The sequence below is a fragment of the Sphaeramia orbicularis genome, chromosome 21, assembly GCF_902148855.1.
Source record: "Sphaeramia orbicularis chromosome 21, fSphaOr1.1, whole genome shotgun sequence".
NCBI classification, from domain to species: Eukaryota; Metazoa; Chordata; class Actinopteri; order Kurtiformes; family Apogonidae; genus Sphaeramia; species Sphaeramia orbicularis.
In genome coordinates, this window is record NC_043977.1 from 21342602 (window position 1) to 21362326 (window position 19725).

At 39.3% G+C, this 19725-nt stretch overlaps 1 protein-coding gene across 2 annotated transcripts in view; it reads left to right on the forward strand.

The window, feature by feature from the left end:
• The window catches only part of tanc1b (tetratricopeptide repeat, ankyrin repeat and coiled-coil containing 1b), a 121413-nt gene that overhangs the window by 31597 nt on the left and 70091 nt on the right, over positions 1–19725 (forward strand). For both annotated transcript variants that reach the window (XM_030124466.1, XM_030124467.1), the window contains exon 4: positions 8201–8305. In XM_030124466.1, coding sequence (XP_029980326.1) covers positions 8201–8305 — 105 coding nt within the window. The remainder of the gene's footprint in view (positions 1–8200; positions 8306–19725) is intronic.

A 19725-nucleotide genomic window follows, 5' to 3' on the forward strand; every position in this document is an offset into this window, starting at 1 on the left:
CTTGGCAGAGTGGGGAGAAATCCTTTAAGTGGCCAATGTGGCCCCACTCGCATGTGGCACTCATCTGTGGATAACTAGTCTTTGTTTAGAGAGTTACTGCTTTGATCTGTTTGGTGTAAAGGTGATCTGATAGAATGCAGAGCATGGGTTCATCTGGATGCCATCTTGTTTTAGTTGTACAACATTTACATTTTGTTTTTCCAACTTAGATTTTGAGATGTGGGTTTAAGTTATGCTATTAAGTTATGGTGTTGCACTGTATTTCAGTCTGCATTTTACAGTCTAATTCAACTGAATTCAGTAATTTGCCTCTGTTTCTCTTTTAAATCTGGATTACCATGTGGTGTTCAGACTCTATTCAGCATTAACTACTGGTCTTGCAGAAATGTGGTGCAATATATTATGCAAATGTTGACTAGAAATCTCAAACAAAGTTGCAAAAATGCTTACTCCTTGGACAATATTCAGTGACGACTATAGTCAATAGCCCTGATGTGGTGATGATAGGTATATATACTGTATATTACCATTTTCTCAACAGCCACTTAGGATTACCTATATCTGCTCATATTTATAAAGTGATGCAATGGCTTTTTTACACCTTGAGTGGTGATGAAATGTACATTTACAGCCATAAATAGGGGACTGGGAGAGAGATGGAATTGAATAGACAAGGTTGGATTTGTGAAGGTGAAAGGGGCCCTGGGGACAAAGGAAGGGGAACACTCATTAAAGGCGAATTCCCACTTGCAGTGCTCTGGGGCATGGAAAAAGGGAAGAAATGGACTGACAAGATAGGATGTTAACATAGGACATCTATGGAAGTAGCGTTGGGGGAGGGTTTGGAGGCTCTCCTTTGCAGCCCTCACAGGTAACTGTGAAATCCCGCAGGGGGAGAGTTCACACCTCAGGTTAATAAACATATACCGAACGAAAGGTCTTAGCTCTGCAATGAAAACAGCTAGGGTCACATTGCTGCTTTTTCTCATCGTCAGTCATACTGAGCTCTAGAGGCGACATGGTGTCAAACTCAATTTAAGACTCATCTCTGTTGAAGTGTTCATATTGTGGATACATCTCCTGACAGAAAAAGGATAGAAATGAGATAACCCTACAAATTATTATCATTAAATATAAGTTAGATGCAAAAATGTCTTATCTTCAGGCAGTTCTTAGTACTATTTCAGCAGAGCCATTAGGTGAAGTTCACTTGGGTGTGATACTGACTGAATTACACTGACTGGTCCTGTCAAGCAGTCAGTAGTCTTTACGAAGCTAATAATAAATATTCTTAGGTTTAATTAATGACTGATGTGTTAAACCCTTTTAATTTCTGTGTTCATCAGCCAATGAATTTTTTTTTTCATCCATCCAGTTATTCTCCTTCTCATTCAACCATCACTAATGTCTTTGAAAGGAAGTGGTTTCACAGATTGAGAGAATGTTTTGCGGCTTGGCTTCATTTCCTGACACATTGGATAATATATCAGTTTAGAGAGCTCTGAGTGGGTTGTTCTTTTCATGCAAACTTCACAGGGGACAACAGAGAAACATTGAGTTAATTAGGGAGTGACGGATGCCTGAGCCACAAAGTCCGGGTGGTGTTGAGCGCCACAGCTTTGATCAGCTAAGCTCAGAGCTTAACCATGAAACACAGCACCCTGACATGTGTTGAACGGCACCTAGGTTTTACAGTCCTAATAGTTTACAGGCTCTTTAAGGGTCCTGAGGAGGGAAAATTACGGCAAGAATGTTGCTTGAATGGACCCGTCTCGCTCCAATCCTGTGCATGTCAAAGAACAAAAAAACCTTGATCTCACGTGGGGAGAATATAATTGGTGGCGCAGGAGATGAGGTGTTCAAGCTTTTCTTGCAGGAGTTGGTTCTAATGGAACTTCTCCTCCCCCCAGATCATGCTCCGTCTGTCTCCTGGGCAATCTCCACAGTGACCTCCGCTGGTTGTAATAGGTTACTGTGCCATTGTGGGATTCATAACATGTGTTGTCCTTACGGTTGCCCTGCTAAGTGAATTACATGTGTAAAAATATCCCTATTAAATCTGATATTAAAGCTGCCCTTTGCTGTATACAACCACACATTATGCCTGAGGATAGAGCCTGTAACAGCTTGGAGTACTAATAGGGTCATGACAGTTAATGTCCAATCAGAAGATGAAGGATGTGAATGCAATGGTGATACAGATACTGTCACTGTATGTATATGGGGTATACATGCCCAGAAGGGATCATAAACCAGCAGCTTCTAGCAATTTATTGCTGACATGGGCAGTGTATCATTTTAATAGGTGGATATGCACTGAAGGGGAGAGTGGTTTCTGTTCAGCTGTTGTGTATGTGCTGTGTACTAAAATGGATTAAGTCATTTTTGCTTCAGTGGAAGTTGCAGGAGTGAGGAAGTAGGAATGTGTTGCTTTAGCTTTTAGTGCGTCTAACACTGAGTCATTTATCGACCAGCCAAGCAGGTGCTCAAACCTCCAACAGAGAGCACTAATTTCAATTGTTTGTTTGAAAGGGTCTAAAAATACAACATAATGTGCTTTTCTTTCATCCAGGTTGGGAGCAAACACCACTGAAGCCATAACACTGGGTAAAATCCAGATAATAGAACAATCCAAAGCCTTTGACACATTCAACGACCCCACATGTCGCTTTGTATGACTGTCTATATATCCATCAAAAAGTATAAGTCAGCTTGAAGAATTCTCATTATAAAAGTCAGACAGGTTTGCAATAGGCTGGACTGTTCTCTTTGTCAATCTGATGTGCACAAAAAAGAAAAATGAGCAGGTGGCATCTTTTATGAGGGTGTGATGAAGTGTTATGTTATGTTTGTATGTTTTGGTACAGGTTTGCTACAACAGGAAAATGGTAATAAAAATTATAATGCAGCTGAATATGTATTGGTATGTTTGGGGTGTTTTTCGCACACATACTCTATAACCGGTGAACAGTGTCTTAGCACTATCGCATTATCCTTGTCTGATTCACCACTTAATGCAGTTCATTACAAATCTGAAATTTTCCTGCAGAGCTTATTTGAAAGCAGTTCATTTGGACTTGTCATAATTTGACAGACTCAGATGTGAATCAACTAGAGCTAAGCTTAGCATGGCATGTTACTAACTTGCTTACAGGGTTACAGCTCAAAGTATCAGGACAGAACTCACATTTTTTTAAGTTGGCTAGCATTACACTTATCAATCTTTGCTCATATTCTCAGTACGGCATCATGCAATGAACTGTAATGTCTGTACTATCACAGTTTGGGACAACAACATGCACTGTTACACTCCTATTCTTAGAGAACTGTTTAAGATAATAAATTCTGTTTAACTTGTTTATTTTCATTTTTTTTCTCAAATTGATAGTAACATCAATGAGCTTGTTTACATGCACAGTACACTCCAATCATTATCCAACTTCTGAAGTTATCAGATTATTCAAGTGATCATGTAAACAGCATAATTTGATATGCTTTATCAGGTAACAGGAGTAATCTGATTATGACAAATCAGATTAACTCACCTGGAATTCTCACCAACACTCCAATGTCTTTGTGTATGTGTACCTGTTAATCTGATTTATTTTGTTCTTTTACATCTGTGCATTTGTAAAAAAAAACAAACAAAATAAAAACAAAACAAAAACAGAAATTGTAGAAAATGGATGCGACATAGTCAAATGTGACCGTATGACAATAACAGGAAGTTTGAGTCTACTGTCATTATGTACGTATACTATAAGTCTGATGATGGACTGAAACATCTGAAGTAGAGGTTTTTGATTTTCGTATCCCTCCTAGTTATTGGATTTTTATGGTCATGTAAACGGGCTCAGTGTATTGGGTAGCATGGGGTGCAGTGGATAGCACTGTCACCTCACATCAAGAAGGTTGTGCTTGGGTTTGACTTTCCAAGTTTTCCCCATGTCTGCGTGAGTACTCTGGCTTCCCCCCACCATCCAAAGACACGCAGGTTACCAGGTTAATCAGTCAATCTGTTTCACTGGTAGGTGTGAATATGACAGCGAATGGATGTTGGTCTGTATATGTCAGCCCTGTCATGAACCGTGACATGTCCAGGGTGCACCCTGCCTTCACCTGTTGGTAACTGGGATTGGTTCCATCATCCCGAGACCCTCTTGGTGACTAAGCTCTTCAAATGAATAGATGAATGTCAGTGAGTTTTTGGCATTTACTCTACATTCTAATAAGTGCCTCCTTCTGCACCATTCCACATGTGATTTACTTCTGCTCAATTTAAAGGATAATCAACTCTCCTCAAACTCAGTTATATCCGTTTTAGGCAAGCTCTCCTGAAGTTGGCTTTTGAGCATCATGCTAACCAGTCAGCACTGAGGGAATACTGACACCTCTTTGAGAACAAAGTTGTTCAATGTCGAAGCTGCTGAGACCTTTTTAAAGGATCTTCAGATGGGCGCCCAGTGAAAGGTTCTATCCAGTTCTCCACTTCACTACACTTCTGCTTCAGCTCTTTATCACATGCAGTTCCCATTTTTATGAGCAGTGCAATCCCAATTCACCCACTGCATTAGAGACCCATATTGAATCAGTGCTTCAGTTGACTTCATATAATATACTAGTGTATCATACTGGATTGCAAATGATTAGGGGTAAGGGGTAAGCGATACGGGCTGCTTTTACATAGCTGGAGTTATTATTCTTATCTTAATGTATGACAAATTGCACCTTGTGGACTAATGCATTATTCATACCACCTGGTAAAACAGAATATGTGAGAGTAGTCACCATATTATAACATACAATGTTTAAAAAGATTAACAGTCTCTCTGTAGTAAAGTGGGAATATTGCATTAACCAGACAGGACAATGCTAACATATCAGGGGGTGAATTCTGAATTAGCATTCCTATTTTAATTTCACAAAGCCTGTTATTAGTTCTTTGACTTCCTCCAACCAGAGTCCAGAAATGAGCAGAAGTCCAGTACATCCATTAAATGTATGCAAAGTATATCTTTTGCTCTCCATGAGATGTTCAGTAAATAACACGGGTGACTTGATTTGTCATGCAGCTCCCAGAATACCAATCTCTGCTCTTCCTTTTTTCTGGAATATATTATTTTTCACTTTTGAGTTCACCAATGACATTTTGGAACAAAAAGAGAGTTGTTGTCAGACTGACTTCATTCTCCTTTGCTGCACAAAGAGGACACACTGTCTTATTGAAAAGCTGAAATGTGAAGAAGTCAGAGTCCATCTTGAAGAATGCTGGGAAAACTCCTTGATCACTTCCTAAGCATGAACAATCCGTCCTTTCACTGGTATTGAATGGACATCGTAGGTTGGCGGCCATAGGTATCTGGCTGTTTGGTATGTGTATGCGTACACGTGCCTGCTGATGGATAACTCACTGGTCATGGATTCCTGAATCTCACTCTGATTACTGCAGGGGTCGACAGTCCTCTTCAGACACAAATCAACAAACCCCTTCTTCTCTGGTTTTCCTTCCTGTTCTCTTTCAAAATAATTGAGTTAAAGATGTTTCTTTCTGTGCTATTTGATTGGCAAACATTTCCTGATACATACATTAAATTATTTTCATTTTTATTTAGTTTAACGTCTGATTTGTAAAACCTATTTCTTGCCCATCCTTCTCACACTGTCCTTCAAGGATCAGGTGGCGAACTCTCATTTGGGCAGACCTTTTCATGCTCATTACAGACCACAATCACATATCCCTCAGTGCTTGCATCCAGATGGGCAGTGCAGTAATAAACGCTGTTGAGATGAGATTATAAATGGAGGGAGAAAAAAAAAGTTCTTGTCACATGCTGATGCTAAGACATCAGAGTCCTAGGAAAGGAGCCTTTGCCTCTTCCTGAATTATCAGCCATCAGATGTGGCCTAAAATTACCCTTGATAGCCCACCACATGTTTGTTATTTCATGTGTGGATCCTATGTTCCTCTTAGCACTTTGTGTAAACTGAATCTGAACTTCAGCATATGGTTTAGATTACTCCAACTATGCCCCCTGTTGTTTTTAGATGAAATACAGTCAATGTAACATATTAGGCAGTGTGCTTTTGGCCCAAGACATTTACCTGAACTAAGTGTGTCTCACACACAGCTTTCTCTGTCTCACTTTAATTGGAGCCGTGTGACTCCCAGCTAATAGCTTGTGCCTGACCATCCACAAATGAATGGAGGTTTTCAGGACAGACCCTTTGGCTTTGTCTGCTAAATAACAGGCTGATTTGGACTTTGTTCTATAGGTCCCTCATCCTTTTGGTTGTTTAGTTTTTAAGGCCTATTTAGTTCTGCAATTAGGTTTAGTTTGATGGAATCATAATGGATAGAGGTGTTTTTAAGGTGTCACATCAAAGTCTATTTTACAGTTGTCATAGCACTATCTATCTCCAGGTCCTCCAGTGGAAAAGCACATGGTTTCATTTTGCAATTTCTGATAACAAGCGCCTGATTTGAAGAAGCGTGCTGAGAATCACTGTGTGCATAGAAGCTCCTCCGCAGCTGCAGACGCACCCTTCCTCAGTATGCATTTCACGTGGCATAACCATAGATGGCACTGTGCATCAAGCTGAATTCGACTCTCATGCTTGGCTTGTTGCAATGACACTTTCTGATAATTTGCTCTGACATGGCTGCTAAAGCTTCTGCCCTCTCTCTCTCTCACTAAGTTACACCTCCATGATTAGTATCTGTGGTCAAAATTGCTGTGGTTTGGGAAATTGTTCTGTCTGATTCAGAGAATTTTTAAAGGTGGGAGCAACCGGTATTGGATTTGGTAATAGGAAATGGCTATCAGTGCTGTCCCATCTAATCTGTGTGTTATGTCTGGGGTTACACATAGAGTCATCTGATAACTAGAGTCTGAGGAGGAAAAGCAGGATTGGGTTACAGTCAGTCAAGGCTGGAGTCGGATGGAGGAGTGTTGGAAGGGGAGGCGTGCTGTTGCTATTCTCCAAGGATTTACAGATCTAAACTGTGCATTTACTGCCTATTTTCAGATTGCTTTCAGTTAAATTTTTGCTCCTGTGTCTGGAGTCTGGAATGCGTTTCCTCTTTACACAGGAAATGTTGGGCAGAAGTAAAGGACCTAAAATGTCACAACTAGTTGCCTGGGAGAGCAGTTTGTCTCATGGCTTAGTATTTAGTCTTTGCTGAATCCCTTGCATGTGTAAGCGATTCTGTTGCCAATCTGAAGAAAGATTAGGAGGCTCAAAGAAATATCCTTCTTGTTGTCTCTTTGCAAATTTACAGGCAGGTTTTGGAGAATGTGTTGTAGACAACACAAGCAAATCCTTTTACATTTGAATTTCATAGGACGTGTGCCTGAAAGCAAATAAGGAAAGGTTGCACAAAGAGCATATATCTCTAGTGGGGAAAGCATGTTGATGATTTATGATAAAGTTCAATGTCGTGAGTAAGCATTTTTGGAGGAGCTGTGGGATTTTCTAATCTTGTTATAGTGTGAGCCAGCTAACCTCAACTCCACACTGGAGACAAAAGCAGTCCTCAGTGGTCTGTGCCGCTGTCCCAGATACATCATCTGACTTGCACCGGGACATCTCGACCATAATCTAATCATATCTCTCCTTGAAGCAATAGGGGGGCATACTTGAAGATTAACACACTGAAAAACTCTTTGTTTGTCTCGCTGGTTTTCACGTTCACAACACCGCATGTGTGTGTTTGAGCGCTCATTTTTAAAGTTCGCAAAAAGGCTAATTGCGGTGGTTTCCTGCTGTAGTTTACATTCCCAGAGCTGGGTAGCAGTTTTTTTTTTTTTACTGGGAGTCTCCAGCTATGCAGACAATATTCTGGGTTGTCAGACAGACCAAAGCTGCTATCAGCGCAGGGAGCTGTCTGAGAGTGTGTGAACGTGTGCGCGCGCAAGTTTATGTGAGCTACGGAGTGCAGCCAAGCCTGTCCAACTAAGACACCACCGCTTCTCATCTTCAGTCCCATCTGGAATACGTTAATCCAGCAAGAAGTCTCTGCGCTCTCTGTTTCTCTCAATCACCCCTCTTTTGCATTGCTTCTCTCTCTCCCGTGACACACACATTCTCTCTCTCTCTCTCTCTCTCTCTCTCTCTCTCTCTCTCTCTCTCTCTCTCTCTCTCTCTCTCTCACTTCCATGCTCTCTCTCATATTCCCTGTATCTTTGGTTCGTGCTGGCAGGTCCAATCAGGAAGCCCAAATATGTGGAGAGTCCTCGGGTTCCTTCTGATGCTATCGTTTCAGCGCTGAGGAAGGTGGCCGACAACAAGGAGTCTTCCCACAATGGTGAGTTTTGCTTTTACTTTATTTATCCATTTGCGTACTTGGGGTTTTGTGAAGATTCAGAGCAGTTTAACAAACTAGTTCATGCCATAGATGCTTAATATATACTGCTTTTGTTTTTTAGTCAGTCTTCATGGTGCTGTGTGTTTGTTTTGTGTGTCATAGAATATTATTGTCAAGTCGATGGGGTCAGGGAAAGTTCTGTGTAATTTAAGGGTAGCATCAGTTCGTGCATGAGTGGTCTGTGTAAGTACTAGTGGGTATGAGTCCTGTTCCTTCATGTAGCCCCTTATACAAACACACAATAGTGCTGTGTTTATTTTAAAGTGTATGTTTAGATTATAGAGGAGTCAGTGTTCCAGTGTGTGGGGATGTATTGTCTGACTGAAGCAATGAGTTTGTTTCATGGGAATGTAATGAGAATTCCTACAAAACAACAATACAAAACCTTGAATTTTTCAGTAATTGCATATCTTTATGTGTTTTAGCGAGGTGCGCTTTGCTCTCGGTGTCACTATTTGGTGTTGTGTGTTTGTGTGTCGGGGCAATGATCCGCTAAGTGCTTTGGTTTGTTTTCCAGTAAAGCAGGGCAGGATCACATTCCACCCATAGTTGCTTAAGTAAAGTTGTAGGATGTGTTATCTTTAGTGTACGGTAACAGAGAAAGTAGTGCCCTCTTATTGGACATACACAGCAGCCTCGTCACTGTTGACTGTTACATACCAATGCACGAGGGTGTGTCTGACATTCAGCTGGCACACAGCGGTGTTTCGGCTCGGAGCAGATAGCGGACGCCCAGAAAAATGTTATCTCATGACAGCTGGTGCACGGGCATTTTAGTTGGCTAATTTTACGAGCTGTGCACTGAGGGGAAAAAATGTTTGGAGATTCTTGGATTTCATGGACAGAAATATGGGGAGAATTTATGTTGCTGAGAAACACACAAACAACATTCCATCATGCCTCTCTACCTCAACACCTATCTACCATCTCATTTTCACGGTCTGATAGCAAAGCGTATAGTTGTACATCTGACCTCTTAAAGCATGTGTACAAAACACACACATTATCTGCCTTTGCTGTCTTCAGCAGTTTGTCCAACTCATACTGAAGAAAGATAATGGTCTATCTCTGTGTACTTAAAGTGAAACACAAATCTACTACTGTTTACCTAAGGATTTTATTGAAGTTTGTTTTAACCCTAAGTATGGCTTTGTTGCTTCTTCATTTATCTTGCTCTAAGAAATATAGCTGCCTTATCTTTAGGTGATGAAGTGATGTCTTGCAAGTGGCATGTCTTCTAACTGTCCCTTCAACTTTTCAGAACAGAGGTTTCACAAAAATCAAACCTAGACAATAAACTGAAAATTGCCTCATGTATTTTTGTCTGGTCTAGAGGGTGAATAGTTACAGATCGGAGTGACATTGCAGCCTCTCTGACAGTATCCAAGCTAATTTATGGCATTTTAATGGTTCATAACTGTTGGTACAACAGTAAAAGGCAGGCTGTCCTTGAGCAGCTGCAGGAATTTGAGACATTTTGTCAGGTTTGTGGCTTCGGGAGGAACTTGTTATCAAATATTGATTCATCTTTAACAGATTCTGTTTTATGGTCTGACATCTACATATTTATGGCCTTTAGTATTTCACAGTGCATGAAGATAGACATGAAGAGGGAATGCATACCTTCGTTTTTCATGGGTAAATACTAGTAAGCAGGTAAAAAAAAAAAGTTTACAGCTGATAAATTGCCTCCAGTGTGAGGAAGGAGCCAACCTATTTGACTAATAAGGTGCAATTAAGGGCTGTATAAAAGCAAGACTAATGATGGCTAATTGTGATAGTCCAGCTGTAGCAGGATGAGGCTCCATCTATCGCTGACAAGCTTTTTCAGGCTACCGCAAGTGTTTGATTTGCGTGTTTTCTTGTTACATCAACTCAGTTCATTAATATCTGTCAAGGATAAGTGTGGTGTTGTTATGTCAGCATTTTTCATCATGCACAAGTTCCTACTTTTAGTGAAGGTAAACAATGCTTGTTTTTTTCACCAACCGGATGAGATGGCTGTTTGACATTGCAGTTTTATGAAAAGGTCAGTGTCAGAATGACAGTTTGATAGAGCACTGGAAGAATCTGACTTGGAAAATCCAGCGCAAGTTAGCAGCATGAGAAATGTGTGACATTTAGGCTGTGAGTCAAGTGAGTTGTTAGTGACTGCAAAAGGCCTGTTTGTTGGTGTGTGCTAGAGGTTGTTTCCTACACCGTGCCTCACATAAATAGTCAGAAACAGTTGAATTCAACTTTTTTTTTAGGCATGTCATGATATGCAGATCCTGATTTGTTTGAGATTGCAAATGCAGTTTTGAAGACTTTGCTGCAGTGTGTGTTTAATTTGGCTCTCCTCAGATATGTTTAGCACTCTCATGTGGAGCTCAATGTATTCATTTGTTCCTCCTTTGGGACCAACTGTCAGCTTTCTAGTGCTCTGTGTTGTGGAACAGGCAGGATGGGCTGTAGGCTAAGAAAGAACTTGTGCATTTGACCTACAGTGCAGTCATCTCACATAGCTCTGTCTTTGAGGAGGTATAGAGTTTCCTATACATGTGTATCAATGCTTTGTGTTTTTTTTATTTTGTCTGTTCGCCGCATGAGCGTTTGTTTATGTGTGTGTTGGCGTGCATGGGTGCATTTGCAACAGGCGGTCAACAGTCTAGCAGTCAAAATTGTTTCAGCTGTGGTGTTGCAGCTCTGCCTCCGTCAATCAAGACCGAACCTTAGGGCATGTTGTCTCCCACGATCATGTCTCGCTCATACAACCCCCACGTTATAGCCTCACTCAGACTAAAACACCTGTTTCTGTATCTCCTGATTATCTTGTCAAGGCTGTAGCTGTGCCCTGTTGTATAGGATTTTGTGTATCTACAAACATCTGTGATTCCGCCTACGCTTCTGGATGGTTTGACAGTGTCTTTACAATATGTTATACTTGTTAACACATTATGGAGAGCGTACTGTCTGCTCTGTGTGTGGAAGGTAATAGGTTAGAGATTACTAGATGTTTCTTCATCATTAACTTTGTCATAGTATTGCAGTGTATCACATTTCATCTCATAAAATACTTTTCTGCCTACATTGTCACTGCGGGTTAAGTTGTAAATATATCAAGTAATGTTCAGCTATCCTCTGATTCCTGAGAAAAATGATCAGAATAATTCATATTTTCCATTGATTTGACTTCACTCGCCAGAAATTAAAAGAACAGAAGATCTCAAACACCACTCAAAATTTGTGTGAAAAGCAGCAAATGAATGCAGCTGGTCAGTTTTGCTAAAGGTATAATTATTTGAGCGAAATATACTCAAAGAGGGTGTCCTTGAATGACAAAAATATATGCAAAACAGAATGAGTGCGAGTACTGTATATTCAGATGTGACCACTTTATGATCACCAACATTTTAGCCAGTATATAACTTAATACTTTTTTTTTTCTTTAACTTTAGTGGACTACAATTCCTCTTATTAACATACTATGTGAAGTAGGTATATGTATTTTTTCCCTATAATATCTAATAATAACCCAAGATATTCAGCATCCAGTCTCTTCAATGGTGACAGATGAAGAGGAGGAGATCAAATATATTTTCAGCTGCCATCTTGATGTTTTGGACATGTCATTACACAGCAAATTAAGAGCCTCTAAATCTTATTCATGCAGATCATTAAGGCTTGTATGTGTGTATAGTTTAATTAATTCCTGGTGTACATAAAGTGATCATAGTGATGTAAGGTGATCTCACTGCACAAGGTAGGATCACTGCAAACTGCATGCAAGGAATACCTTTACGGATGCAGAAAGTGACACACAGCAACAACACAAATCCACAAACTTTGTTGCCAGACAAATTAATGGGCTGTAATTTGCTTTGTAGATCCTTTTAATGGCCAGCCTGCAAAAACAGTATTATATTTTGTTTCTTTACTGTTATTTAATGATGAAGCTCAATTAATCTGTGTTGCTCTAGCTATGGGGATCCTTATGGCACAGCCGCTAAAGAAAAGCTGTGTTGCTTAAATGATGATGCCCATATGTCTGTGTGTGCCATGGGAACAACAATAACAACTCGTGTTTGATGTAAACTGCGATGCTGTCAATTTGTCACCGCTGCTGGCCCGAACTTCATTTTACCTAGTGATAATCTACTGTCAAGAGTCTCATTGTTCGCTCCATCTGTGCGCACAGCAAAGGACATTCATGGTCAACCCTGGAATGTGCATTAAAACAGCTCAATGTGCTTCAGGGAGGCACGTCATCCAGCACCCCTGAACTCAAATGTGGAAGCAGGATGCATGTTCTCATCGAGGGTTCATTAAACAGACTCCACTGTTGTGGTAATGAAACTCCAGCTGCTAATGAGCACCGGCTGGATTGTTTTCTTGGCGGGGAGAGAGCCAAGACAGCTCTGTGGAGCCACTCTGTTTAGTGTTGCCCTCATCTTCCATACTCCTTCTAACCACCCCCCCTCCTCTCTCTCCATCTTCATTCGTCACTCACCGCACAAGGCTGCTATTTCACACCTGCTCATAAACTTCCTCAAGCAGCAGATAATGATCATGCTTTGTTTTTACCTCCATTTTCTCTGCTGTAGCTGGAAGTGGTTTGCGATATGTCACTAAATCTGTAGATTGTGCAGGGGAACAGATTCATGGAGCTGTTTTGGTTTTCTGTTTATTCAGGTAAATTCAGGATTATCTTCCTTTTCCCTACGAACAGGTTTTTTTAAATTCCTCTATATCCCAGATTTTTCTTGTCCAACCAATCATTAATAAGTAGGCTTATCAATAAATCTTCAACTTGTGTATAAAGTTAAAGAGTAGGTTGCGTGACTAAAAGTTTTAAAAGCTTTTACTGGTATATTATTACCAATAAAGTCATGTGAAGTCGAGCCTAATGACACTACTAAAAATACTTGGCTAATCAAGATACAAATACTTATTGAGAGTAGTGCTCTTAAGTGTCTACTCAAATGATAATTGGATGATCTTTTATGTAGTGCAAACTGTTAGGGGGTAGTTTATAATAGACAAGGACCATGATGACGCTCTGTATTAAAACTGATCTGGAACATCTACATCTAGGAAAGGAAAATGAACATTCATGTAAACTTAATTAGACTTTATACTGTAAACTGTGTGCACACTTATTTAGAAAGTTGACTTTGATGATTCATTTTGTTATTGAACAGCTACAGTGCTTTTGGTCAATCCAAACTGTTAATAAACCTCAACCCTGAATGTTTAGGAAAGTAAAAGTGAGGTTTTCTCAAGTATTTGCAACATAACTTTTGATGTTTTTTCCAACACGCCCCAATCATCTTAGCAATTTCACGACTGCCAGGTCCCTCTGAAAAGTTTTGACTTCTCAGAGTCTGTTAAATCTCTTTTTTTGCCCCATTTTTCCTGAGAAAAAGAAGCTTTCTAATAATTGATACATGGTGTTGATCTCTGTAGGCCATACCCTCCCTCCTTACATAAATGCATGTTGCCTAATATGCTTAAATTCAATAAGGATTCAGGCTTATACAGCTTTGAGTCGGAAAATATGCAAAATGATGACGTGATTAAAATACCTAATAGTTGTGTACATGGTGTATATGTGTGGATACGGTGTACTCCTGTGTACTGAGCTCTCTTGGTAAAAGAGCCAAAGAGCACTGGTGTGAAAAAAGCGCAGACCTAATCTCTGAAAACTGGAAGGCAGGTCCACAGACCAAGCTTGTATTTTGCCCCCTGTCTGATTATCTTGGGAAACGGGTAGACATCTTGCAGTCTGAAGTGCCCTACTGCTGATAGCATTTAAAATCACCATAGCAGCCCTCTTTCATGCTTTCCCTTTCAGGAATGCATGACCGCTGAAGAAAGCGCTAAATCTTACACTGACCTCAGACTCTGTTGACTGTTTTCTGATTTGATTATGGTCAGCTTGTCCTTTGCAAATTGTATGTTGAGGTTATTGTCCTGAAGATGAACTTGTGATTTGTGTACTCGTGTTTATGTGGCTACAGATGATCATCCAGGGAAAGATGTTGGATTATGATGATTCTTTACTCATTATTGAAAGATTTATTTTAAATCACTGTGATTGGGATTATTATGCCACTGTCTTATTCTGTTTAAACCTTGGGCCATTTGTTTGTAGTCTGAATCATTTCAATGTAATACAGAACAATGGATTAGCTCATAGCAGAGGCATTATTCATATAAAACCAATTTATGACCACAAAACTGCAAAGGTAAGGTAAAATTCGTAATCATCACTTCATAATGTGACCTTTATTTTTATGCTTCTTGATCTCATTCAGTTTGCTTAGTGTTAGCTTAGTGTTACAGTTTGTCGTATTGGTTTGTTTTATAAAATTATCCATGACATATTTTCTCTGGCTGTTGGCTTATTTTTTATATTTGTCCATTTAAGTGCTTGTTGTTTGAGTTGTGTTCTGTTTTTCCAAATAGTGGTTGTGTTGAGTTTTTAGCTGGCTTTCTACTGGTTACGTGGATGTATAGCATGTATATATTGCGCAACGTTGCCCTGGCAACACAGACAGAACTGCAGCTGGGTGTAAGAGGCTACAAGTAAATGGCACTGGTGGGATGGTGCATTTTTCTCATGAGTATTGACTGATTTAGCCTCGACCTACACTGTTTTGGATTCTTTTTACTGAAGTAGGAGTATTAAAGTTTGTTGTGTTGAATGTTAACACTAAAACAGCACCCTAATGAAAACTGAAACGCTATCAGCTGTTCCTACTGTGATTATGACTACAAGGAAACCAAATAGTTTCTAGAAATATGAAAGGGGAGTGAAAAAAGGTGCCCCCAAAGAAGATACTAAACCAACAACAGATAAGAGATAAAGCTATTTGAGCTCATGTAAAAGAAAAACAATTAGTGACAACAAGTTTTACTCAATTAAATCTTGTCATGTTTGTTATGACTGTGGTATATTTTGGTGTCAGTACTGTCAAGAGACTAGAATGGCTAAAAAGGGTAATGAATGGATGATATCATATATATCATGCATGAAAGAGAATTGTCTCATTTGTAGACATTTTCAGTGGTGGGCTTTAAAAATAGCTTGTTTTTCATACTAGCCGAAGTGTATCTGAATTCAGTTGTTCAGTTTTGTGGATAATACTGTACAAGAAATCGTTGTAGTTATTTGCTTGTGGGGCTGAATAGAGATTTCCTACATTGTGAATGTCATATACATGCATCATAGGTCTGCGCGCCAGCTGTGGCCAGGACTAATGGTATTGCTGGCCTTTTCAATAAGTCTGATACTGCATACCGATTACAATTTTGAGTGACCAGATCGTCAGCCAGAACGGCCCTGGGGTCCCACAGGGTATCCATGGTAGCCCGTAGAGTAATCATCCCCTTTGAGTTGGCTTGAAACTTTGGTGGGTTATGAAAAAAACAGCTACATCTAAAGAAAATGGAAGTGTTGTTGCATTCACAGTAACTTCAAATATTGTCCTGAATCTACTTCATTCATTAAAAAGAGAAATTCATAAACATTTGACCGGTACCTAAGGCAAGCAAAGGTTTTATGCAGCACCTCACTCAAATGCTGTAGGTTTGACTGTCCACAGCTGAAGTAAACTGTTTTCTGGCTATGTTTATTTCTTAACACCAATGAAGGAAGGTTAATAGCTCTAGTTCGACAGAAACATCAGGCGGCTGACCATGATCTACGAACTATTTTTCATCATAAAAGCTGGAAGCATTGATTTCATTTACAAATAAACGGTGAGTGTCAATTTTGCTTTTTTTTTGAAGGAGATCATGTGTTTTGCTGCTCATCCAAGGTTGTTTGTGGTTGTAAGTGGCTTCAGCTCAGGATGCTACTTAAGTTTATTAAATCTATTAATGTGAAGGCACTCCCAGCTACACCTGACAAAAGGGTTTACTATTCAACCTGGAATCTTAATGGCTGTTGCGAAGGGGATGGAGTAGAGATTTTACTGACTTTGTCCATTTTTCTCATTGAAAGTGAGGGCACTACATGGATAATATTGTGACTATACTTGCTCTGTGGTGTGTGTTGTTAGTGCTCAGTGACTAAAAGTCCTAATGGAGATGCTGCAGGTGTTGCTATAGGGCCTAGTGGTTTATGTTTGCTTTGTGGTTGTTGATTTATGTTTTGTGTTGATGCAGTTGAGCATAAGGTGCATGATAGTTTATCTTTTATGTGGATGTGTGGCTGTAATATCAAAAATGTGTGTTGGGATGGTAATTTATAACTGATGAATCAGACTGAAACACCACAGTCTAGTACTGCTGTTAAGTATTTGGGTGCTTCTATGAAACTGGTCCCTAAAAACAGGACAGAGGGGCTAAAAATTCAGAAAAGATGTAGACTAATGTTATGAAGCAAGTTTGGAAACACTTTGGGTCTATTTTACAAATAAATATTTACTAAGATAAAGGAGAAAGTATTTTTCAGATAAAACCATTTTTTATATTATTTTTATTCAAAAATCCGCATGTAACACAGTAAAAGGGACACAAAAAATACGCACTACCATTTTTTAAATATCTTTTTATTCTCTCACAGGTGCATTTTGGGAATCAAACAAATTATGCAAGGCAGAGTGTTTCACAAAAATTACCGCTGTTGTAAAATCACTCGCAATTGACGAGTTTAAATGGGCAGGTCCCGCATGTAAGAGCAGTGGACAGGATGTGTTACACATGAAACCTAGAATGAGACTGCTGATTCATGAAAACCTGCATGCCTGGATTAGAAAAACTACGAGGATCATCAAATTTAACAGTGTCTTTATTTATAGCAGTATTTAAGACCATTTCATCACCATGTTTTCCAGATCAAATGCAGTGACACTTGGGTAGCTTTTCATGTCCCAATTTTGGCCCCAATATTTTTATTAAAAATCCATTAATTTTGGGATGGCTCAGAGCAAGAGTATTGTTTTTGTTTTTTTGTTTCTTTTTGCATTTATCTGAGGTCATCATTATGTACATCCTGGGGGGAAATATGTCTAAATTTGTCTTTTATTATTGGGTCTTAAAAGCTGGCAAAGTGCCAGATACCAGAATGAGCCTAGTTTCATAGAAGCTCCCATTTAGATGTATTTGATAATCACCCTGTTATGCCATGTATGTAAACAAAATAATTGAGTTGTACAGCCTACATATATCAAATCCATTCAGCATCACCAAACAAGCTAAAACACAAAGCTAAATACACAAAGCTTAAGTAGAGTAATTATGCAGTCTGCAGGACAAGCCTTTAGTTGTCATTTATAAATACATGGACATTGTGTGTTGTACATTTGCTTTTGGGGCTTTTGTGTAGCGGGTGCAGTTTACAGTTTGTGTATTGATTTTCAGGGAGTTTATTGGTTGAGGATGTTGTCACTGATGTTGGCCCTGAGCCCTGGATTTTCCTTATCTACGGCATATGTGTCACTTATGGCTGTGCGTCTATCGGCCATTGTTTATTTGTGTCAGATTCAAGGCGTCTTTTGCAGTTCCAGGGCTACAGATCGGTCCTCAGAGCCAGGTGGGTTTAAGTGGATTTGAAGAAGTGGTGATGAAGCAGGCTTGTCACAGCCCAGTAATAAAGAGCTGGTTGATGGATTTGATCAGATTTACCCCTAAACCATTAACTGGTTTGACGTCTAAGATTGGTAATCGTACAGTGCAGGGGACCTATCAAGAGCAAGAACAGAAATAACACACTTAATTTGAGCACATTGTAACTGACATTATATGCAAATCAGGTATAAAAACAGAAGAACTGAGAACAGCATGTGGTTTTGATATTTCTGCACATTGCGAACATAAAAACGATCCTTTGGCAGATTTCCACAATTAATACAACCTGCCAACAACTCGGTCTGTTAATGTATGGTAGCCATAAATGTGTGATGTTAAAGGTGCCCCCTTTAAAGACCTAGGATTGATTCCCATTATCTGAACCTGTCTCCTAAAAGTAGATGAAGCATGCAATGTGTTAGTGTGTACTTTATATTGCTATTGAACCACAGCTCACACTCAACACATGATTTGTGTTCACAGATGTCTTTAACAGTTTCATGTTCATTCAGAATGTAAATGTAAGTTAAGCTTCTTTTAGACATTCACTGTTTTGTATTATTCGGGCGGCATGTCTGCTTCGTCCTGGTCACTTCCTCTGAAATGTTCAGAGTGTTAATCCTACAAGGTCAGTACTTTCACCATTTCAATACCATTCTCAACAAAGCACTAGGTAAAACTGCACACAGGCACTTAAACGATCCAAGGTTTAGCATGCAGGAACAGAGAAAAACTTGTGAATTTTACAGAACAGACAAAAACCATTAAGACCTCAAAGACCTAAAGCATCTACTGATATAAAACAGTCATTAATTTTTGAACCACTAATCCTATCAATACATGTAAATAATTCAGGTAAAATGCAGTTTCTCAGCTTTTCAACAGCATCAGATATGACTCATTCGGACATGCAGAAGCATTGAAGTGAACATGGAAACACTGTCATCTTCTGCAACATCGATTCAACCATGTAGTTTGACAAATGACGGGTTGTACAAAGTTGTATTCAGACATTTTTGAATAAAATTGATTTACACCTAACCTAACACTTATAAAAATGAAAATGGACAAAATCCTAATTTCATGCTACAAATTGCCACATGTCTGAAGAAGCCACATATACCAGAGTTTACACTATACTGCTACATACATGTCATATATACAAAAAATATTCATTTGCCGTTATGACTGAACAGGACATGAATGTGCTTTAAAATATCTCATTTACAGTAAGTAAATAAAGCTTTTAAGTGCTCACTGAATCTTTAAACATCTAGTTCAATTGCAGGAAGAGTACTATAAAGTGTTAAAGAATTATATAGTACTACATGTATAACCTTCGATCCATTCATACTACCCTCCTCTCACTATTGTTTTGCTCCAGTGCTCTTACTATTAAAGGCTCCATTCAAGTATCTATATGAACTGGGTGACATTGGATGTAAAGGACTGAATTTGAGTGTACAGTTTAGTTGTGTTTTTTTCCCACAAGGTTGTAGCATTGGAGGAAAGACAGTGTCACTGAGTTTGTATTAGCTCAGCATTCAACATTTCATAAACTGTGGATAAAAAGCCTCAGTTTATTCAGTGGGAAAACTTTAGGCTTGTTTAATTAATTCTGTGTGTCCTTCAGGCTTATAAAGCATTTCAGTCTCTCAACATCAAAGCTGAGTGTTTCTTAGAGGTGGTTCATCTGGCCTAAAGGCAATGCCAAAATAAAAAAAAAAAAAAAAAAAAAACACACCTCAGAAACCAAGCAAACTGGAGAGCAGACCTGTCAGACGTAATGTAAATATTCTGCAGTG